Genomic DNA, 24,639 nt, shown 5'->3' on the forward strand with positions numbered 1-24,639 from the left:
TGTATCAATTATACCCCAAAAAGGTTTCAATAAATATACATTAAACAATGAAAGTGTTATTTTTTTAGAGCAATTATGTCATACATCTATTTGTTGTCATTTGGGAACTGTTGGGGGGAAAATTGAATCTACCTGACTATTTAAAATATGATGTAATGGTTTTAATTAAAGTCAAATGCCTTAGGAATAAATTAATTACATTTTAAAATAATTGGAGCTTGACAGGGAAAGAGAAGTGAAGAGAAAAAAAGAAACTTAAAGGAAAGCAAAAGGTGGTGAAGATAAAGAACAGATCAGAGGACAAAAGAAGAGATTACAATTAGAACTAAAAAGAGGCGGGGCACTTGGGTGGCTCAGTCAGTTAAGCATCCAACTTTGGCTCAGTTCATGATCTCACACTTCGTGAGTTCAAGCCCTATATCAGGCTCTCTGCTTTAGATTTTCTGTCCCTCTCTCTTTCTCTGTCCTTACCCCCTGTGCACCCACTCTCTCCCTCCCTCTCAAAAATAAAACTTAAAAAAAAGAAAAGAAAAAGAGGCAACACTTGAGATAATACGTCTCAATAAGAATGAAGCCACCATACTCACTACAGAGGTTGACCAGTTCTCATTTATCTGCACATTAGGAAGGCAACAATCATGATGCTAAGGACTCACTGGCCAGATAAGGGAGGGGTGGGCACTCAGGCAGCAGAAACAGCACATACTCAGTCACAGAACTGAAAGGCACGGCCCGTCTAGGTGTCTGCAAGCAGTCTGGGAAGGCTAGAGAAAGGGGAAGTTGTGGGGCCAGGTCATGAACCAACTTGTCTGTTACCTGAAAGAATTTTAGATACCCAGGTAGAGATGTTTACTCTACAGATAGAAGTCTCAAGCTCAAAAAAGCGGTTAATAATTACAGTGAGCTATTTCAAGGACATATTCTGACATACTGTGTTCACTCATAGTATTATTTCATATTGACAAATAAAAAATTAAATGGACCAATTAAAGTTGGTACAAATGAAAAACCTTTTGTACTGATGGTCTTATGGGGAAGGAAGAATATGGGAAATGGTGGTTAAATTCCAAGTTCAGAAACCAACATTTATGACTGAAATGAAACTTGCACCTTCTCTTAGGAATAGTGCTTTTCTTTTAATGTTTATTTTTGAGAGAGAGAAAGAAAGAGAGAGTGTGTGCAAAATTAGGGGAGAGGCAGAGAGAAGGGGACAGAGGATCCAAAGAGGGCTCCATGCTGACAGCAGCGAGCCTGACGTGAGGCTAGAACTCACGAACTGCAAAATCATGACCTGAGCCGAAGTCGAAGTTGAATGCTCAACCGACTGAGCCACCCAGGTGCACCAGGAATAGTGCTTTTATGCAGTAAAAGCTTAAGTCAACAAAAATTGCATATAAGAAGAAAATGTGACCAGCTAAGCCTGCAGTGTCAAATTTTCTATGAATTCATCAGCTGATTCTCTGGGTTCTCTTGAACAGCCACTGCAAGGGAACATGATGATGCCATGGCCTTGGAGCTGGGCTGAACCTAGAAAACCCTCTGGGGAACAAGCCTGGAGCATAGAAGAACTAGCAAAAAGAGGGAGGAGTAAGCAATCTTGTCGATTGTCAGTTCTATGCCCTGTGTGCCAGGGAAACCCCAAGGTCATTTGTAAAATAAGGAGTGACTTAAGGGCATCTTTACTCCTGCAAGGAACACAGTAGAGGATCAAAATACTTACCGATGTAAGAAGACTTGGAGTTCTAAGATTATCAAAGTCCTCTCTTTCTGGCAGCTGGCAAGCCCATTTGCACCCTTCTGGGCTCCAGGGCTGCTCCAGCACATGGGGAGCAAGAAAGAGAGAAATGTTGCTACACACAGAATGAGAAGTGGCAGAGGAGGGCCTGGATTGCTACATACTTCCCTCTTATGACCACCTTTGCTGTGTCCCAGAGGTTTTGGGCTATGGTGTTATCATTTTCATTGGCTTCCATGTACTTTTTTAATTTCCTCTTCAACTTCTTGGTTAGCCCATTCGTTCTTTGGTAGGATGTTCTTTAGTCTCCAAGTATTTGTTACCTTTCCAATTTTTTTCTGGTGGTTGTTTTCGAGTTACACAGCATCGTGGTCTGAAAATATGCACGGTATGATCTCAGTCTTTTTGTACTTGTTGAGGGCTGATTTGTGTCCCAATGTGTGATCTATTCTGAAGAACATTCCACGTGCACTGGAGAAGAATATGTATTCTGCTGCTTTAGGATGAAATGTTCTGAATATACCTGTTAAGTCCATCCGGTCCAGTGTGTCATCCAAAGCCATTGTTTCCTTGTTGATTTTCTGATTAGATGATCTGTCCATTGTTGTAAGTGGGGTGTTGAAGTCCCCTACTATTATGGTAAAATTATCAATGAGTTTGTGTTTGTGATCAATTGATTTATATATTTGGTTGCTTCATGTTGGGGACATAAATGTTTATAATTGTTACATCTTCTTGGTGGGTAGGCCCATTAATTATGATATAATGCCCTTCTTCCTCTCTTATTACCGTCTTTATTTTAAAGTCTAGATTGTATGACATAAGTATGGCCACTCTGGCTTCCTTTTGGCGACCATTAGCATGACAGATGGTTCTCCAGTATGATTCGGTCACACTAGCTTTCTACCCCTTTTTTCTCTCTCTTCATCTTCTGTGATTCTTATGATTCTGATGCTTTTCCTTTTTAATGAGTCACTGAGTTCTCTAATTCTTTAATTTTTTAAAATGTTTTTAAACATCTAAGAGTAAGAGAGACAGAGTGTGAGCTGGGGAGGGACAGAGACAGAGGGACACACAGAATCTGAAGCAGGCTCCTGGTTGTGAGCTGTCAGCATAGAGCCCGATGCAAGGCTAGAACTTGTGAACCGCAAGATCATGACCTGAGCTGAAGTCAGACACTTAACTGACTGAGCCACTCAGGCACCCCCTGGCTTTCATTTCTTCCTGCTCTTTCTTTTGGGGTGAATTCCTTCATTTTGTCATTTTGGAAGATTAAAAGAACTAATAAAATAAAAAATTAAAATTAAAAAATTAAAAACAACACAAAACATCAAATAAAAAACAACAACAAAAGCAACAAAGACTACAAAGGACCAGAGAACACCACCAGAAACTCCAACTCTACAGGCAACACAAGGCAATAAATTCCTATCTTTTAGTACTCACTCTAAACGTCAATGGACTAAATGCTCCAATCAAAAGACATAGGGTAACATAAGAAAACAAGATTCATCTATATGCTGTTTACAAGAGATCACTTTAGACCTAAAGACTCTGTCAGATTGAAAGTAAGGGGATGGAGAACCATCTGTCATGCTAATGGTCGCCAAAAGAAAGCCAGAGTGGCCATACTTATGTCATACAATCTAGACTTTAAAATAAAGACGGTAATAAGAGATGAAGAAGGGCATTGTATCATAATTAATGGGCCTACCCACCAAGAAGATGTAACAATTATAAACATTTATGTCCCCAACATGAAGCAACCAAATATATAAATCAATTGATCACAAACACACTCATTGATAATTTTACCATAATAGTAGGGGACTTCAACACCCCACTTACAACAATGGACAGATCACCTAATCAGAAAATCAACAAGGAAACAATGGCTTTGGATGACACACTGGACCGGATGGACTTAACAGGTATATTCAGAACATTTCATCCTAAAGCAGCAGAATACATATTCTTCTCCAGTGCACGTGGAATGTTCTTCAGAATAGATCACACATTGGGACACAAATCAGCCCTCAACAAGTACAAAAAGACTGAGATCATACCGTGCATATTTTCAGACCACGATGCTGTGTAACTCGAAAACAACCACCAGAAAAAAATTGGAAAGGTAACAAATACTTGGAGACTAAAGAACATCCTACCAAAGAACGAATGGGCTAACCAAGAAGTTGAAGAGGAAATTAAAAAAGTACATGGAAGCCAATGAAAATGATAACACCATAGCCCAAAACCTCTGGGACACAGCAAAGGTGGTCATAAGAGGGAAGTATGTAGCAATCCAGGCCCTCCTAAAGAAGGAAGAAAGGTCTCAGATACACAACCTAACCCTACACCTAAAGAGCTGGAAAAAGAACAGCAAATAAAACCCAAAACCAGAAAAAGACAGGAAATAATAAAGATTAGAACAGATATCAATGCTATAGAAACCAAAATAAAAGGAGAACAGATCATTGAAACCAGAAGCTAGTTCTTTGAAATAATTAACAAAACTGATAAAACCACTAGCCAGTTTGATCAAAAAGAAAAAGGAAAGGACCCAAATAAATAAAATCAAGAACAAAAGAGGAGAGACCACAACCAACACAGCAGAAATAAAAACAACAATAAGAAAATATTATGAGCAATTATATGCCACTAAAATGGGCAATCTGGAAGAAATGGACAAATTCCTAGAAACATATACACTACCAAAACTGAAACAGGAAGAAATAGAAAATTTGAACAGACCATAACCAGTAAAGAAATCAAATTAGTAATCAAAAATCTGCCAAAAAACAACAGTCCAGGGCCAGATGGCTTTCCAGGGGAATTCTACCAAACATTTAAGGAAGAGTTAACACCTATTCTCTTGAAGCTGTTCCAAAAAGTAGAAATGTAAGGAAAACTTCCAAACTCTTTCTATGAAGCCAGCATTACCTTGATTCCAAAACCAGACATAGACCCCACTAAAAAGGAGAACTATAGACCAATTTCCCTGATTAACATGGATGCAAAAATCTTCAACAAGATATTAGCCAACCGGATCCAACAAAACATTAATAAAATTATTCACCACGACCAAGTGGGATTTATACCTGGGATGCAGGGCCGGTTCAATATCTGCAAAACAATCAGTGTGATTCATCACATCAATAAAAGAAAGGAAAAGAACCACACGATCCTCGGGACCCCTGAGTGGCTCAGTTGGTTAAATGTCTGACTTCAGCTCAGGTCATGATTTCACAGTTTGTGAGTTCAAGCCCCGCATCAGGCTCTGTGCTGACAGCTTTGAAGCCTGAAGCCTGCTTCAAATTCTGTGTCTCCCTCTCTCTCTGTTCCTCCCCCACTCATGCTGTCTCTCTCTCTCTCTCCTTCAAAAACAAAAACATTAAAAAAAAAAAAAAAGAATCACACAATCCTCTCAACAGATGCAGAGAAAGCATTTGACAAAAATACAGCCTCCTTTCTTGATAAAAACCCTCAAGAAAGTAGGGATAGAAGCATCTACCTCAAGATCATAAGAGCCATGTATGAAAGACCCAACACTAATATCATCCTCAATGGGGAAAAACTGAAAGCTTTCCCCCTAAGGTCAGGAACACGACAGGGATGTCCACTCTTGCCACTGTTGTTCAACATAATATTGGAAGTCTTAGCCTCAGCAGTCAGACAACGCAAAGGAATAAAAGGCATCCAAACCAGCCAGGAGGAGGTCAAACTTTCACTCTTCGCGGATGACATGATACTCTATATGGAAAACCCAAAAGATTCCACCAAAAAAACTGCTAGAACTGATCCATGAATTCAGCAAAGTGGCAGGATATAAAACCAATGCACAGAATCGGTTGCATTCCTATACACAAATAATGAAGCAACAGAAAAAGAAATCAAAGAATAGATCCCATTTACAATAGCACCAAAAACTATAAAATACCTAGGAATATCTAACCAAAGAGGTGAAAAATCTATACACAGAAAACTATAGAAAGCTTATCAAAGAAATTGAAGAAGACACAAAAAAATGGAAAAAGATTCCATGCTCCTGGATAGGAAGAACAAAAACTGTTAAAATGTCAAAACTACCCAAAGTAATCTACATATTCAATGCAATCCCTATGAAAGTAACACCAGCATTCTTTACACAGCTAGAACAAACAATCCTAAAATTTGTATGGAACCAGAAAAGAGCCTGAATAGTCAAATAATCTTGAAAAAGAAAACCAAAGCAGGAGGCATCACAATCCCAGACTTCAAGCTATACCACAAAGTGTAATCATCAAGACAGTATGGTACTGGCACAAGAACAGACATTCAGATCAGTGGAACAGAATAGAGAACACAGAAATGGACCCATAAACGTATGGCCACCTAATCTTTGACAAAGCAGGAAAGAATATACAATGGAATAAAGACAGTCTCTTCAGCAAGTGGTGCTGGAAAACTGGACAGTGACATGTAGAAGAATGAACCTGGATTACTTTCTTACACCATACACAAAAATAAACTCAAAATGGATGAAAGACCTCAATGTAAGACGGGAAGCCATCAAACTCCTCGAGGAGAAAGCAGGCAAAAACCTCTTTGACCTTGGCCATGACAACTTCTTACTCAACACGTCTACGGAGGCGAGGGAAACAAAAGCAAAAGTGGACTACTGGGACCTCATCAAAATAAAAAGCTTCTGCACAGCAAAGGAAACACTCAGCAAAACTAAAAGGCAACCGACAGAATGGGAGAAGATATTTGCAAACAACATATCAGATAAAGGGCTAGTATCCAATATCTATAAATAACTTATCAAACTCAACACTCAAAAAACAAATAATCCAGTGAAGAAATGGGCAAAATACATGAACAGACACTTCTCCAAAGAAGACATCCAGATGGCCAACCAACACATGAAAAAAGGCTCCACATCACTCATCATCAGGGAAGTACCACAAGAGATACCACCTCATACCTGTCAGAATGGCTAACATTAACAACTCAGGCAACAACAAATGTTGGCAAAGATGTGAAGGAAGAGGATCTCTTTTGCACTCCTGGTGGGAATGCAAACTGGTGCAGCCACTCTGGAAAACAGTATGAAGGTTACTCAAAAGATTAAAAATAGAACTACCCTATGACCCAGCAATTGCACTAGTAAGTATTTATCCAAGGGATACAAGTGTGCTGTTTTGAAGGGGCACATGCACCCCAATGTTTATAGCAGCACTACCAACAATAGCCAAAGTATGGAAAGAGCCCAAATATCCATCAGTGGATGAATGGATAAAGAAAATGTGGTGTGTGTGTATATATATATATATATATATACACACACACACACACACATACATACATACACACACACACACACACAATGGAGTATTACTTGGCAATCAAAAAGAATGAAATCTTGCCATTTGCAAGTACGTGGATGGAACTCGCAGGTATTATGCTAAGCGAAATTAGTCAGTCAGAGAAAGACAAATATCATGTAACTTCATTCATATGAGGACTTTAAGAGACAAAACAGATGAAAATAAGGGAAGCAAAAATAATATAAAAACAGGAAGCGGGACAAAACAGAAGAGACTCTTAAATATGGAGAACAAACACAGGGTTATTGGAGGGGTTGTGGGAGGAGGGATGGGTTAAATGGGTAAGAGGCATCAGGAAATCTACTCCTGAAATCATTGTTGCACTATATGCTAACTTGGATGCAAATTTAAAGAAAGAAGTGGCAAAGGAGTCTCTACGGTTCTTGTCCATGAGATATAGCTTAAGGCGACAGGAAGATTCTCAGCACTTCACGGGAGGACTATAGAAGTGACATATTCTTCTGAGAAATATAATCAAAGCATAACTCTGGCCCCCATGGTAACAGTACCCCTGCATTCAGTGAGTGTTTTCCCCAATTACCAATGCTGCATAGTTGTGTGGTATAGTATAAGCTCTTGGGAAGTTTTGTAAACTTCTAAATAAAATAGAGGCACTTTTGTTGTTTATCTTTTGAGAAGTTTATGGGTGAAGGGAATGCTTTGGATGTCTTTGCTGTGCTAAACTGATTTTGAATTCATTTGTTTTCCCCCTTCAGGTGCTTAGAAGAGCTATCATCGTTGGAATGAAATTACAGACAGAGCAGACACTGGGAGTGGCGGCTGTCAGTTCACACAAAGTCTTCTCTTGCATAGGTTAACAAACTCAGGGCTGTAGTTGTTTTCTTAAATGCATCTAGGAACATGTTTTGGAGTATGAACCAACTAGTCAAATTATGTATGAATCATAGTGATTCCTGAAAGCTAATGAACATAAGAACCACTAGAAAAGCTTATCAAAATAAGAATACCTAGACCTCATTTCCAAATAATCTAACTTAGAAGCTCTTGGGTGGTGCCCAGGAATCTACATTTAAACAAGCCTCTCGGCCCTCCCCCAATGCCCCCTCTGCATCCCTGTAGGTGAGGTAGTCCTTGAAGAGCTACTGGAAAGCAATGGTAACCACATTTCACTTCGCTGCGAAGAAATTCTCCCTGCACCAGATTTTTGTTCTGGCCAACACAGGCTGTGGGAGTGGCCCGTGCTCTAGACCAGTAGCAGAATCGGGAGTTCCTTAACAGGTACTAAGTGTCCTTTTCCGGCACTGCTCTCTAAATCAACTATGCTGTTCCACTTAAAAAGAAAACAGGATTCAAAATCAGTTTATCCAAGCAAGCACTTGAGTGATCTTTCCAAAAAGTAAAATAGAACAGCAAAAACAAACAAACAAAAACCTCACATTTATTAGAAGACAAAAATATTCACAAACTATAAAAGCTATAAAACAAACAAAAGGAAAGTAAAACTGCCAGAGGACAGTAGGAATTAGTTTTTGACAGATATATTCTTTGCAAATGGAAGTTTCGGATTCAGCTAATATTTACTGAGTTCTTACAATGTGCCAAGCGACAGGACTGGAACTTTCAAATGCGTTATCTCAATTGGTCCACAAATAAATATGTAAGGAGTTATTATTCATAGCCCTTCTTAAGAGATGAAGAAATGAGAGGTCAGAAAGACTAAATAAGTTGCTGAAGGTCACACAGCAGGAGATGTGGGATTGGATCCAAGGTTGGTTGAATCCAGCCCCCTTCTCTTCTACCCCACTTTCCCAAGAATAAACTGTTCTATAAATTTCATTTAAAAATAATAGAAAACAATTACAGCTAATATTTACTGATCCTTTACTAAGAACTACGCCTTGTCCTAAACACTTTACATATACTCGCTTATTCCATCCTCACGGTCCATGAATTAGATACCATCATCCCTTATCTTCAGACAGGAATGTGAGGGCTGGAAGGATAAAATACTAACACATACTGTGAACAAATCCACACCATCATTATAGAGGTTTAAATTATGTCCAGTGTTCTGATATGGATCTGACAGATCTTATTTAATCTTGATTACTTTTAGTATGACTTGAAGACCGTGCTTGGAACTTCTTGTTGTAAAAGGGATTTCCTCTGTTTTATTTTTAAGAGGCCAAGTATGGTGTTATGATGCAGTGCTCTTTCAAGCTTTCATTTAGCAAAAAAGGAGTACTTTATTTTCCTTTACGATGTTCTAAATAAAGGACTGAAAGAAATTAACTCAAGCTGAACTACATACATTCAAGCTGAACTAAAGTTTCTAAACTAATGTAAGATTCTGGAAGAAGGTCTTTGTTATCATTAGGCTGATTGGATTGATTACTGTTTGGCTTAGTTATTAACTTTGCTTTTGATAAGCCACTGGATTTGCAGACGGAAATTAACCTGGCCTGAATACAGGTGAGAGTAACACAATCTAAGCAGTAGAAAGATGATTTATGAGAAATAGGTATAGGGGAAAACCTAATATTTTACCTAGCTTTTGCACACTTTTGTGTCCTTTAAATATTAAATACTTCCACTAGGACACTGGGATTATGGGTTTAGCAGTCACTGAACCTCTGGTGTCCAGTGTTGGTTTACTCTACCAAGTGTTTGGGGCACTAGGAAATCAAACACACACCACTTCTCAATGTGTCCCATCTGCCATGATGTAGGTTCTTAGGACTGTTTTTTTTACCCCCATCTCTAGAAGGCTTTTCACTTCCAGAAGAGACTGTTAAGGATACACACTGAATTAGTATAAAATCTACGGCTCTGGAGTTTAAATGCCTGTTAAAAGTCAAGCTGTCTGAAATGACAGAAAAATGAAAACTACATTTGCTTTTGAGGGAAACAGTGAAACCTAATCTCCCATTTTACACCATGCCAGCAAAACGTGGAGAGCTTTTTCAAAGTGCTGGTCCTTAATATCAGGCTTGGGAAATGACCCTGAGAATTGAATGGATACCAGTATTTGTTGATTATCTGCCAATAGCAAATGACACATTACTCACAAGGGTCCCCGCAGCTGGGGCTACTTTCCTCCAAGTCCTTCTTGTACATTGGTCCCCGTATGACTATCATTTCATTTTCTTCAAAGAGAAAAGGAAGACAGACCTACATTTCTCTGGGCTGTGAATACTAACAGCTCTGGAATTAAGATGTAGCATTATCTTTTTCTTAAATTATTATCAATCAATTATTGTTACCTTTGAATGAAGCTGCTTTTCATTTGAACTTAAATATCTTGAACTAATGATATTGTGATGGTGTTGAATGGTAAAAGATGCTGGCTACACTTTTGAGCACAGCATAATCATAATCATCACCTTCTGGCTTGGAGAGTAAGCTTTTTTCTCCCCTCAAATTCAGTCTTTCTTTTTGGGGCTAACAAATATTTATAATGCATGACTACACATCAGATACTACTTGAGGTAGTGAGAAGAATGCCTAAGATCGACTCTAAAGAGACCTCCACCCCAAAATCTGCATATATGGCCAGAAAGTGTCATCTGAAACTAATGCTAAAAAAAGTCAACACAAAAGTGATAAGCAAATATCTGAGTTCACCCCAAAAGATTAAAAATGAGTTACCTATGGGACAAAAATAATATACAAATATTCTATACCAAACACACCAAGGGTTTTTCCTGAATTCAAACATCTTTAGGATTGTATTCTTTAGACTTTATAATTGTATCAGCTGAAGTAAAGAAATTGATAACCTCACTGATTATAATATATTCAATTTGAGGCAATGAGGATGAAGATAAACTATGAGAATAAGTGATCTGCCTGAAATCTAAAAGAAATCAAATAATGGTATCAAATTAATCAAAAGATGTGACAGATGCTTCTGCTTTTGGTCATAATGGAGTAACGGGCACTGGACTTGTCCTGCTACTGAAAACAACTAGAAAAGTATGTGACACTGCTTTCTCCAAAGTGGACATGAGGCAGTATGGGACTATGATCCTAGAGATAAGAGAAACACATAAGGGAAAACCTCTCTGCCAAGACTTTCTCGACTGCAGCAGGGGGTGGGGAGACCAAAGGAGAACGTGGTGGTCTCACTAAGTTGATGATAAATATCCGAGTATACAGGGGCTGCAGTGGCTAAAATGTGAGGGGCTTAGTACCAGAGGGAGAGAATGAGGTCCAGAAATCTGAACAGGGGGGGTCCCTTGAGTTCTGGCTGAATGCTAAGCTGGGAATACATAGGGTGAGACTCCATTAGACTGAATAAAGAAGGAAGACCAGGTCATCTGTATGCTGAATAATTCCTAGAGTTCATACAGGGCTGGGAGACATTGGAGTTCAGACCAGCTAGAGTGGAAAGACCTTGCTGAACACCAGGAGCATTCGGCAGAAGCTCCAGAAAGATCTCCATTTAGTAATCTTAGTCAATTTTAGTAGTTAGTAAAAGATAAAGTAGCCCCAAAACAGCTTAAAATTAAGTGTCAAAAAGATCAAGCTGTCCAGCAAGTGACTTAACCGTTTGTCAAAAAACAAACAAACAAACAAAAACCCCCAACATTCTTTAAAGAAAGACAACAAAATTCACATGGTAACAATCCTTTCAAAAATTAACAGACATGCTCAACAAATGGTGTTGGGGAAACTGGCCGGTGACATGCAGGAGAAGGAAACTGGACCACTCTCTTACACCATACAGAAAAATAAATTCAAAATGGATGAAAGACCTAAATGTGAGACAGGGAACCATCAAAATCCTAGAGGAGAACACAGGCAGCAACCTCTTTGACCTCAGCTGGAGCAACTTCTTACTAGACATGTCACTGGAGGCAAGGGAAACAAAAGCAAACATGAATTACTGGGATTTGATCAAGATAAAAATCTTCTGCACAGTGAAGGAAACAATCAACAAAACAAAAAGGCAGCCTCCAGAATGGGAGAAGATATTTGCAAATGACATATCTGATAAAGATTTAGTATCCAAAATCTATAAAGAACTTATCAAACTCAACATCCAAAAAACAAACAATCCAGTTAAGAAATGGGCAGAAGTCATGAACAGACACTTTTCCAAAGAAGATATCTAGATGGCTAACAGACACATGAAAAGATGTTCAACATCACTTATCATCAGGGAAATACAAATCAAAACCATGATGAGATACCATCTCACACCTGTCAGGCTAAAATTAACACAAGAAACATCAAGTGTTGGCGAGGAAGTAGAGAAAAAGGAACCCTCTTGCGTTATTGGTAGGAATGCAATCTGATGCAGCCACTCTGGAAAAGAGTATGGAGGTTTCTCAAAAAACTAAAAATAAAACTACCCTACTACCCAGCAATTGCATTATTATCTATATACCCAAAGGATATACAAAAATACAGATTCAAAGGGGTACATGCACTTCAATGTTTACAACAGCATTATCAACAATAGCCAAGCTATGGAGAGAGCCCAAATTTCTATCAATTGATGAATGGATAAAGCAGATGTGGTATATATATATATATAATGGAATATTACTCAGCCATCAAAAAGAATGGAATCTTACCATTTGCAACAATGTGGATGGAGCTAGAAGGTATCATGCTAAGTGAAGTGAGTCAGTTGGGGAAAGACAAATACCATACGATTTCCCTCATATAAGGAATTTAAGAAACAGATGAACATATAGGAAAGGGGGGTGGAAAAAAGAGGAAACAAACCACAAGAGACTCTCAATAATAGAAAACAAACTAAGGGTTGATGGAGGGAGGTGGGTGGGAGATGAGCTAGATGGGTGATGGTTATCAAGGAAGGCACTTGTGATGAGCACTGGGAGTTGTAAGTAAGTGATGAATCACTGAATTCTACCCCTGAAACCCATATTGCACTGGATGCTAACTAACTGAAATTTAAATTAAAAAATAATAAATAAAATGCTATGGCAATAAATAAATGAAGGGATCACATGTTTAAATATTAAAAAAAATTAACACTCATGGGGCGCCTGGGTGGCTCTTAAGCGTCTGAATTCAGTTCAGGTCATGATCTCATAGTTTTAAAGTTCGAGCCCTGCATTGGGCTCTGTGCTGACAGCTCAGAGCCTAGAGCCTGCTTTGGATTCTGTGTCCCTCTCTCTTCTACCTCTCCCCCACTTGTACTCTGTCTCTATCTGTATCTCTCAAAGATAAATAAACATTAAAAAAAAATTAACACTCATGAGAAAAAGCAATATATATATGTGTGTGTATATATATACACACACACACACACATATATATATACATTTAAAGAAAATAAATATATATTAAAAAAAATAATGGTTGAAAATTTCCAAATTTGATGTAAACTATAAACTTATAAAGCAATCTATAAACTCATAGGTCCAATATTTTTCAATGAGCCTCAACTAGGAAAAAGAGACAAAGAAAACTACACATAATAATCCAATTATTGAAAACTAATGAAAAGAGAATATCTTAAAAGCATCCAGAGAAAAACATTATGTACAGTAAAACTAAGATCATGATTGCTAACTTCTCATCAGAAAATGATGTCAGAAAAAAATGAGAATGACACCTTTAAAGCATTGATAGTCATAAAACAAAATAAAATTGTCAAATAAGAATTCTAGATTCAGGAAAAGTCATTAAAAAAATGAAAACAAAATGAAGACATTTGCAGACAAAAGCCAAGGTAATTTGTCACTGACAGAGCTGCACTCTAAGAAATGTTTAAAGGAAGATGGTAACATGGAAGGAAAATGGTATTGGAAAGAAACCTGGGCCTACACCAAAAAAAGAAGAGGGCCAGAAATGGCAAGTTTGTGAGTAAATACAAAATAATTCTGTTTTCTTGCTTTGAATATTTTTTTAAAGACAGCTGTGTTATCAAAAAGTATATAACATATGTAGTAGTAAATTACAGGAAAACAGCATAAAAGGATGGTATGAGAAGTGGAAGAATTCTGTTTTACAGTCATTATATTATATACGAAGTAACAATGCTATTTAATGATAGGCTATGATTAAGACACATCTTGTACTTACTAAAGCAATCACTTTAAAAAGAGGTATAGCTAATAATCCAATAGAAGATAAAATGGAGTATTCATTTCATCCAATAGAAGGCAAAAAAAGGAGGACCAAAGGAACAAAAAAACAGCTGGGACAAGTAGAAAACAAAAATCAGGATCGGAGACTTACACCAAACCACATCAATAAATCTTTCACACTTGATCTTAGCCAAAAGGCCGAGAAGCGATAATAAATCTTTCATATTACACAACAACAACAACAACAAAACCCCAACACAGGAGAGTACATATTGTATTACTCCATTTATATAAAATTCTAGAGAAATATAAAAAGGATCAGTGGGTTGCCTGGGGCCAAGGGTGATAACCACAAAGAGACATGCAAAATCTTTGAGAGTATGGAAATGTTCTGTATTTTGATTTGGGCAATGAGTATGATGAATTTTGTGTGCATCTGGTACTTAAATGGGTATATTTTATTGTGTGTACATTATACTTCAGTGAATTTTTTTAAAAAGTTGAAAAAAATCTTAAATGGCAATACAGAGATTTGAACTCAAGCAGCCCAGAAACAAGTGCTTACGTTCTTGCTGATATCACTAGGCCACTTCTTGTCCAGTCTGAAGGATTAGGTCATGCGTCAATTTAACTTTCTGATACATGATGTTGTGACTTTAAAAACCCTGCATGACTGACAGATAAATGAAGAGATTTGCCTGATGTCCCAGATGAGAGGTCAATCTCGCACAGAAAGCACATGCCCTCAATATTACACACAGATAATGCAATGTCAGTCAAAATTTCAGTGAGAGTTTTTGGGAGGAAGGCAAAGTGTTTAGAAAATCGATTTGAGGGCGTCTGGGTGGCTCAGTCAGCTAAGACTCTGACTTCGGCTCAGGTCATGATTTCATAGTTTGTGAGTTCGAGCCCCACGTCAGGCTCTGTGCTGACAGCTCAGAGCTGGAGCCTGCTTCAGATTCTGTATCTCTCTCTCTCTCTCTCTCTCTCTCTCTCTCTGCCCCTCCCCAGCTTGCTCTCTGTCTCTTTCTCAAAAAATAAATAAAAAACAATAAAAAATTTAATAAAAAGAAAATCAATTTGAAATTTTACCTGAAAGAACGGGAAGAATAGCTAAAAGGTTTTGAAAAACCAAATCAGAGGGTATCTTGCCTACCATACTGCAACATCTTTCAAAACCCTGTAATTAAGAGAATCTGGTACTAGTGAAAAAATAGACAACATTTTGAGTCCTAAAACAGAAGCATGTATATAAGGAAATTTATCATATAATGTTAATGATGTATTCGAATTAGCTGCAAAGGGATAGAGTATTTAATAAGCGGTGTTGAAGTAACAAACACTCATTTATAAAAAAAAAATAGTCAACATCACTGGTCATCATGGAAATACAAATTAAAAGTACAATGAGGTATCATCTCACTCCTGTAAAATAGCTAAAATAAACAACACAAGAAACAAGTATTGGTGAGGATGTGGAGAAAGGGGAACCTTCTCGCGCTGTTGGTGGAAATGCAAACTGGTACGGCCATTCGGGAAAACAGTATGGAGCTTCCTAAAAGAGTTAAAAATAGAACTACCCTAGGATCCAGCAATCACACTAGTAGGTATTTACCCAAAGAATACAAAAATACTAATTCAAGGGGATACCTGCACTCCTATGTTTATAAAATAGCAGTATTATCTACAATAGCCAAATTATGGAAACAGCCCAAGTACCCATCCACTGATGAACAGATAAAGAAGAGTAGGGGATGTGTGTGTATGTATGTATGTATAGGTATGTATACATAATGGAGTGTTACTCAGGCATAAAAAAGAATGAAATCTTGCCATTAGCAACAGCATAGATGGAGCTAGAGAGTATTATACTAAGCAAATTGAGTCAGTCAGAGAAAGACAAATACCATATGATTTCACTCATATATGGAATTTAAGAAACAAAACAAAGGAGCAAAGGGGAAGAAAAAAGAGAGAAAGAGAGGGAGAGGCAAATCAAGAAAGAGACTCTTGGAGCCTCCTGAGGGACAGCTGGTTAAGTGTCCAACTCTTGGTTTCAGCTTAGGTAGGGATCTCAGGGTTAGGAGATCAAGCCCCCACTCAGGCTCTGTGCTGAATGTGGCGTCTGCCTGAGATTCTCTCTCTCTCCCTTTGTCTCTGCCCCTCCCCTGCTCATGTTCCTTCTCTCTAAAAAAACAAACGACAAAAAGAAATGGATTATTATAGAGAACAAACAAAGGGGATGGGTAGAGGGATGGGTTAAATAAGGGATGGGGATTAAAGAGGGCACTTGCTGTAATGAGCCGGGCATTGTATGGAAGTGTTGAATCGCTAAATTGTAGAGCTTAAACTAATACTAAACTGTATGTTAACGAACTGGAATTTAAATAAATACTTCAAAAAATAAAAAATAAACAAACTTAGGTCTCATCTTTCATTACACGTGCAAATAAATTCCAACCAAGTTAAAGATTTAAACAAAAACAAAACTATAAAAGAAAATATTAAGGATCATTTGTATAATCTTAAAAGGGTTTCTTTAAAGACAGCCGGAAACCCAGAAGCCATGAAAAGAATGAAAGATATGACTAGAGACAAATTAAAAACTTGTGCAGAGCAAACACTTCTATTTAAAAAGAAAATAATAAAAGCAAAGAGAATACATGAGAATATTTGAGAATATTTGCAGAGTATTTGCTAATCCTACAAGGAACAAAAGATTAACATACTTAATATGTGAGATCTTATAAATGAAATATCACTCTAATGCATTTTTGGTAATAAGCAAATTAAAGCATAAACATCCTTTTATTTTATAATTTCACTTTTAAACTGTATCTAGTAGAATGTCTAATATGTATATGAACAAAATTTCACTTAGATCTCCAAAGATTTTCATTTCAGTGGTCTGTATAATAGAGAAAAAAAAGTGAAAAAAAAATCCAAAAAACTGAAATGTACATTAGCAAGGAATAATTAAACTATGATAAACTGATGCAAGAGTATTCTACTCAGCTATTAAAATGAATAAAAGAGATCTATGAGTACTGACATACAAGGTGCCATATCTCATTTTATATATTATGATCTCATTTTTATTAAAAAAAAAAATATTACAGGGGCACCTGAGTGGCTCAGTCAGTTAAGTATCCAACTCTGGATTTCGGCTCAGGTCATGATCTCAGGGTTTGTGAGTTCAAGCCCTGATGGCGCAGAGTCTCCCTCTGCCCCTACCCCCTGTCTCAAAATAAATAAACTTACAAAAATACATTATACTAGAAAGCCCTTAACTGACTCAATCAGGACCGCCGATTGATTAATATAAAGAGGTTGAAGCAGGGAAAGATCCTTAAGTATTTCATTTTAATTCATTCTCTAGTTTTTGATATAGAACTAAGAACTTTAATTATAGGTTCACCTGTCCTTTCTGATGAAACCATACTCCCAAAATACTGTTTAAGGTTTCTGGTTTCAGTTTCCTTAAAGTGGAATGAAGACTGGGGTGCCTGGGTGGCTCAGTCAGTTAAGCGTCTGAGTTGGGCTCAGGTCACGACCTCACAGTTTGCGGGTTCGAGCCCCGTGTAGAGCTCCGTGCTGACAGCTCCGAGCCTAGAGCCGGTTTCAGATTCTCCCCCCCTCGCTCATGCTCTGTCTCTGTCTCTCTCAAAAATGAGTAATATTAAAAAACTAAAAAATAAATTTGAGCAAAGACTTAAAAATATTTGCAAAACGATCTAGGTGCACATTCTATCTAGCATTATATTTTCCCCCAATTTTTTTATTATTGCCTTGCCCAGTCCTAACTGACTGCAGTTTCTAAGGCATCTAGCTCTTAGCAAATCTTTTCAAGACACTAGACTTAGTTTAAATAGGAACTATATTTTCCTTTCACACTCACATTTTGGTTTACATATTTCATTAAAATTGCAAATTACTATAATGAGTACAACTAGAATAAAAGGTTTGGAAACAAGATTAACTCTTTACAAACAGAAAACTCAAGATTCTCTAACTATAAGTTAATACTCAGGTTTATTAACCAATCTCTTATGGACATTTTTTTACATGAGTCAATTTAACCAAGTATCATTAAATGCACTGATATAATCAGGCCGCTAGGCCTGTGCCATCCAGCGTGGTAGTAACCAGCCACATGTGGCTACAGGGCACTCACACAGTGGCTAGAATGAATTGAGATGTGCTGTAAATGTAAAATACATGCCAGATGTCAAGGACTTTGAACTGAAAAGAGCATGCAAAATACTGTGACAATGATGTTTTTATATTAACCATAAATTGAAACGAGTATTTTAGATATACTGGGTTAAATAAAATAATTATTAAAATTAATTTCACTTGTTTCAAAAATTTTTAAATGTGGCTAATAGCAAATTTTTCATTACAAGTGTTGCTCTCACTGTATTTCTGTTGGGTGGCACACTGTTCCTCGAGATCTACAAACATGCTTTATTCAAAGGTGATGTCATCTGTGAAGTTCTACTTGAAACAATGAATCAGACTCTCTTTTTTATTATCTCTATTACTTGAATCTAAGACACTGGTAGTAACATTTTATAAAAAAATTTTTCTAAGCAGACTTATGACTCTGTATCAGGGGTCGATAAACTATGGCCCATGAGCCCAACTTGGCCTCCTGCCTACTTTAGTAGAGCCTGCAAACTAAAAACAGTTTTTGTGTTTTTAAATGGTTGGGAGTGGGAATCAAAAGAAGATTAATATTTTGGGATGTGTAAAAATTATATGAAATTCAAATTTCAGATCTATAAATAAAGTTTTATGAGCCCGTCACCATGCTCAGCTTCTACATTTCCTACAGCTGCTTCATGCTTTACAAGGGCAGAGTGGAGTAGTCACAACAGAAACGGTACCACCTACAAGGTCTACAACATTTACTAGCTGGCCTTTTCCAAGAGACGTTGTCTGACCCCCTGCTCTTTACCATCCCTATGGCTCGTGGACATAGTTACAGTTGCCAATGGCACCTACAGGATGTGGTGAAATAATGAGGAGAGAGAACTGTGTTTCCATTTTAATCTCAACTGGAGACTAGATTTCCAGCTTCTTAACCTGCTTCTGCCATTAATGCTCTTGACTCCAAAAAGTGCTTAGAACCCCAGCTTCTGGGACAGATTTTGTTTGTTTCTTTTTGCCTCTGATAAGTGTTCCTTTTATTTCAAAATATAATAGCGTTCCCCACCCCTCCCGGGACAGGTTTATAAAGATGGCATCACACAAAAAAACACTCAACAACCTGCAACATCAAAAGATCAACGCACAACTTTACTTTGACATTCGCGAGCATTCTAGCTATGATACCAATGCTGCCCCTTTGAGGGCTTGGGTACTCGCTGCTCTTTTGGTGTCCAGCCTGTAGATAACATACCCAGTTTTCTTTCAAACCCTCTACTCCTTTGCAGGACTGTTCCTTGACCCATGGTTTCTCAGGTACCTACCTCAGTTGACCCTGTGAATGCAATCTTGTCTATGCCAATGTGAGAAGCTATTGCCGCCCCAGCCGTTGGCCCGTATCCTGGCAAAATATTGATGACTCCCGGCGGAAAGCCAGCCTAACAAAACAGAATTGGAGGAAACGTGGCTTGTGAAAGCTGATGAAGCACATTAAATCGGCTATGCTCCAGTAGGCCCCAACTACAAGGGGAGTGGGAGCTACTCCCAAGGTTGGTTTCTCTTACCTCCTTGATGAGGGCTCCCATGTAGAGCGCACTGAGTGGTGTTTGTTCTGCTGGTTTAATAACTACTGTATTGCCACAGCAAAGAGCTGGAGCAATTTTCCAAGCAAACATCAGCAGGGGGAAGTTCCACTGAAAGGAAGAAACTCAAGGTTGATAAATGAAAAAATATTCCTCTACTGTTTTGTTTTCAAGCTGTGACTGCTCAGATTTCTCAGACGAGGCCTCAACATAAATCTTGTCCCACCACCAAGTATCGATGTTCGGATATTTTAATTACTTCATTAAGAAGAAAATAGGACCGACCTGGAAAAGCTCTCCTTTTCTATTGGGCAAATTATTATATCCCAACTGCCCAACTACCAAAAGAAATCTCCTGGCGAAAAGGGAGTCTGAATTTTTTCTTTGCTTTGTTTTGGCTGTTCATTGCTGTCATTTTATGTTTTTAAAATCGGATTTTGGTTCCAGTTAAGTACTTGTCTATGAAAACTCTCTCTTGCATTTGTGATTTTTTACACCAGGAATTTCAGACTGGCTTCAGAGCTCTTCAGTGTGGAAGAGTGAGATGAGAAAAGTCCAGCTGTGAATTATATTTAAGTTAACGTGTATTTCAAGGTAGTGCCTTTTCTTTACAGACATGTGGTGTCACAAAACATACACAAAAGAAAGCACACCTACTGATGAGGATGCAACAATTTTCACTTGTCTCCCTTCTATTGCAAAATAAAACTAACAGACACTGAAAAATATATGTTGAGTATCTGAATTGGGGGCCTAAAATGGTTTAAAGGGATGTTAAAAGCACATTAAGCTTGTATTGTCATAGGCACAGGGATGAACCTCAGTACTATCAGGTGTCATTGATAGTTTCATTAAGAAAGAAGACAGAAATCCTGGTCCCCTGCTTCAGCCCTTGACCACAGTGTGTTTCTGCCTGAAGCATCTCAGCTGCCACCCTTGAGAGATTCCCACTGGCCCTGGCAAGCTTGCAAAAATATACAAGTGTCTTGCCTTCACCAAACACCCAATTTCTTTTCCCCTTGGTTGTTTATAAACTTGGGAGTCCACAGTGATGTTTTAATTCCATCTACAGTATATAAATCTTGGAGTGCGGTAATTGAGCCTGAGCTGGCTGACAAGTGGCTCTTGTCCTGGCAGTGAAAGCTGGAGCCCCAAGAGTGTGGGGAAGGGCAAGGCGAGCAGGTTTGAGTTCCCGCAGTTGAGGTGACAGACCTCACCCCTGTTCTGATCCAAATGGGATTACCCTGGGTGGTACAGGAGCAGCAGAACTTACACCAACCTCTCATTTTCTGTTCCATTCTCTAATAAATTTCACAGAAACCCACAGCTTGCAGATCAGTTAAAAAAGTACTAATACCTCTCAAAGATCTTTGGCCCCCAAAGCCAAAGATTACCTTCTCCTATATTTTGAAAAGAGAAAATTTCTTGTCTGTGCTTTAAGAGTTTAATTTGAGCCTCCCCTGAAATCCTTGCCAGAATGATTACTAGTACTGCTGGAAGATTCGGTGATGTTTTGTACAGTGCCAAGGCTGTGTATGAGAGAAAGGGGGAAGAAAAGACAATGTTTAATGTTCCAATCCAAACACTAAGCACTACATCTATTTCCCTTTACAAGACATACAACAGCCCGGCATGGTTTCAATTATGACCGTGACGTTAATTGTACTGCTGTGTCTTCTGTACAGTCTTCTATCTAGATTCTTGTGAAAAGAAACAGTGGGAAAGAATGGGATTAAAAGACCATATAAAACAATATGCCTGGAAAGATGGTGAGTCATAGTTCTAAAAAATAAACAAGCAAATATAACAAAGCATTAATTTTCCATAAGCAGAATGGACATCCATAACCAAGGGCAGGTTATTAATACACTGGGCTTTGCTTTGCTTATTTTAATCATGAGAATTCCACGGCTTGAGAACTCAACTCCTGGTAACGGAGCCGAAACCCTATTAACCTGTTCAAATAAGCATTTGCAGGGAGGCTGTTAAAGATATGTCAACAACATGAGCTCAGTTTTTTTCCCCCAGTAATGGAAAGCACACCTCCTGAGGTCCATGTTTTATGTATCTCTAAGAGAACTGGTTCAAATGAAAATAAATATGAGGCGTGAGGAGATACACTCACCGGGATGATCTGTCCACACACTCCTATGGGTTCGTGTCTTGTAAAAGTAAAATAATCTCCATCTGAAAGAAATGAGCAGGATCACGACAAGAGAATTCGGATTAGGAAAAAAAAAAACTGCAGAGGGAGAATTTGGGTGGCAACCACAAAACCAGAAATAAAGTTTGAGAAAACATCCTACTCAACCATATAGGAAAGCTGGTAGAAGAGCTTATCACTTGGCCTGGGGTAGCTCCAGATATGGCTCCTGGACACCCAGGGTACTGATGAGGGAACCTTAAAGGCGAAATGAAAGACAAGTTTATGACACTAGAAACAGTCTTCTGAGGAGGTGGGGGGAGGGGAGAGAAGATGGGAAGAGGGGGGCTGGGAAGTAGAAAACAGTAAGTTCTAAATTTTATGTTAAGTATTAAAATGATACTTAAATGGGGGTGCCTGGGTGGTTCAGATGGTTGAGCGTCTGTCCACCTGTTGGAATCGGCTCAGGTCATGACCTCACAGTTTCATGGATTTGAGCCCTGCATCTGGCTCTGCACTGGCAGCACAGAGCATACTTGGGATTCTCTCTCTCTGCCCCTCCCTTGCTTGTACTGTCTCTCTCTCAAAATAAATAAATAAAACTTTCTAAACAATTAAAAAAAATTAAAATGATACTTAAATGTAAAACAGTTCTTTAAAAGCTGAGGTACCTTAACATTTTAAATAACTTTCTGCACTATTAAAAAAACAAAAACAAAACTAAGTAACACGTTACTGGGTAAGTTTAAAATGGCAGGCAACTAGAAAAGGTGAGTAGTAAAAGTAAGGTCTTTTTTGTAACTCAATCCAGGTGTCAAAACAGATTTTCTGGGCACTGGGGAAGCCAGACATCTTCAGGCATCTTTCAAGAAGTCAAAAGTCCGCTTCAAAGAAGATTCCATCAAAAACCCAAAGACTCTGCCCTCAAATTAGCCATGGAAATGAGGACAATTTAATAACCTTATTTTCCCTATAGGAGCAATAGGCAATTGGAATAATTACCCAGGAAATCCAAACCAAATTTTTCTTTAGAGAAATGCCATTATATTTATCTGAATTATTTTAAATGGTTAATTGAAAAACCAAAGAATGGCTTGCTTTTAGCATATGGCTCTTCAGTGCTGGTACTGGACAATGTCTTTGTTTTTCCCTCACCTGCCAACCCTGTGGCCACTTCCCTCATATTTGTTTTCTGTCTCAAAAGTTGTTCCCAGTAAAGCGAAGACCCTCAGTTACTACTCGTGACGAACACTCCTATTAAGGATGAAGTAGGGACAGGAGTGTGTGGGTTGGGGGAAGAGAAAGAACGTGATGGTTTATCATTGTCTCTCAACACAACTAAGCCACTCATAGTTCTCACACAGAATTGTTTTAGTTAAATACAAAATTATGCATTTAAAAATAATTGAAGGTCTCTCTCCCCTGAACCTCGTTTCCCAGAATCTGCAGCAATCTGTTGCTTCTGGGTCTTTTCACAGAACTTTTTTTCACATACAAGTATATACAGCATCCTTTTATTTCTGCCCCGCCTTTTTAAAAAATATAAATGTGATCATATTACTCACAATCTTCTGAATTTTTTCTCACGTTTTTTCATATATAGCTTACACATCTTTTCAACTGCTGAATGCTATTTCACTGGCACACTGCATAACCGTACTGCTGTGAACTGTCCTGAGGGGCACAGAAATTGCTTTCCCTTTAGGCTAATATAAATAACGCTTTAAACAGGCTCATTGTATATGATCTTTGCATATCTGGAGAACTGCATGATTAAAGTGAATATGCATTTTACATTTTAATAAATACTGCCAAATCACCCTTCAGAAAAGTCACACAATTTTTTAAGAAAATCTTTAAATGCTTATTCTTAGAGAGAGAGAACACACGAGCAGGGGAGGGGCAGAGAAAGAGAGAGACACAGAATCCGAAACAGGCTCCAGGCTCTGAGCTGTCAGCACAGAGCCTGACTTGGGGCTCGAACTCACTAACCACAAGATCATGACCTGAGCCGAAACTGGACGCTTAACTGACTGAGACACCCAGGTGCCCCTAAAAGTCACACAATTTGTAACTCCAACAACATGGTATTTTTCCCTATCCTTGAACATTGTGATTTTTCAAACATTTTAATTTCAGTCAACCTGACAGGTGCAAACTGGCGACCTGTGTTGATCTGTGACGAATGGTAGATATTTGGCTTGAAAAGCTTTTCATGTTTACTGGCCATTTTCAATTTTTTTCCTTCAGATTGATATCTTTTGCCATTTTTCTATTGTGTCATTCAACCTTTTGGTTATTTGAAGGACTCTACATATGTATATTAAGGAAATCAGGTCTCTGTCACATGCATACGTGAAGTTTTTTCCTAATCTGCTGCTTGTCCCTGAATTTTGCTTTACATATCTTGATTCAAATGGAAGAAATTAGGAAATATGCAAGCATTCAACAACTATAGAAATTACTTTAGAACATATCTCCATTAAAACAAAGAATAGCCCAAAGGTGGAAACTGCCATTGGATGACAATAAGTCTGAGTGATATTTTTAAAAATCAAATCAAATATCTTAGCTTTGCATGCAGACAACTCAAGAAGTTTCAGATATCATTCTTTTTTTTTTTTTCATTTTTCAA

At 38.1% G+C, this 24,639-nt stretch overlaps 1 protein-coding gene across 7 annotated transcripts in view; it reads right to left on the reverse strand.

Moving 5' to 3' along the window:
* The window catches only part of ALDH1A2 (aldehyde dehydrogenase 1 family member A2), a 130,631-nt gene that overhangs the window by 24,268 nt on the left and 81,724 nt on the right, over nucleotides 1-24,639 (reverse strand). For all 7 annotated transcript variants that reach the window (XM_086710793.1, XM_086710787.1, XM_025918550.2 and 4 more), the window contains 3 exons: nucleotides 21,987-22,048; nucleotides 19,844-19,972; nucleotides 19,604-19,717 (listed from right to left, as the gene is read on the reverse strand). In XM_086710793.1, the coding sequence (XP_086566919.1) occupies nucleotides 19,604-19,717; nucleotides 19,844-19,972; nucleotides 21,987-22,048 (305 nt within the window). The remainder of the gene's footprint in view (nucleotides 1-19,603; nucleotides 19,718-19,843; nucleotides 19,973-21,986; nucleotides 22,049-24,639) is intronic.

Source organism: Puma concolor, chromosome B3 (genome assembly GCF_028749965.1).
Source record: "Puma concolor isolate L17-30 chromosome B3, mPumCon1.1.hap2, whole genome shotgun sequence".
Lineage (NCBI taxonomy): Eukaryota > Metazoa > Chordata > Mammalia > Carnivora > Felidae > Puma > Puma concolor.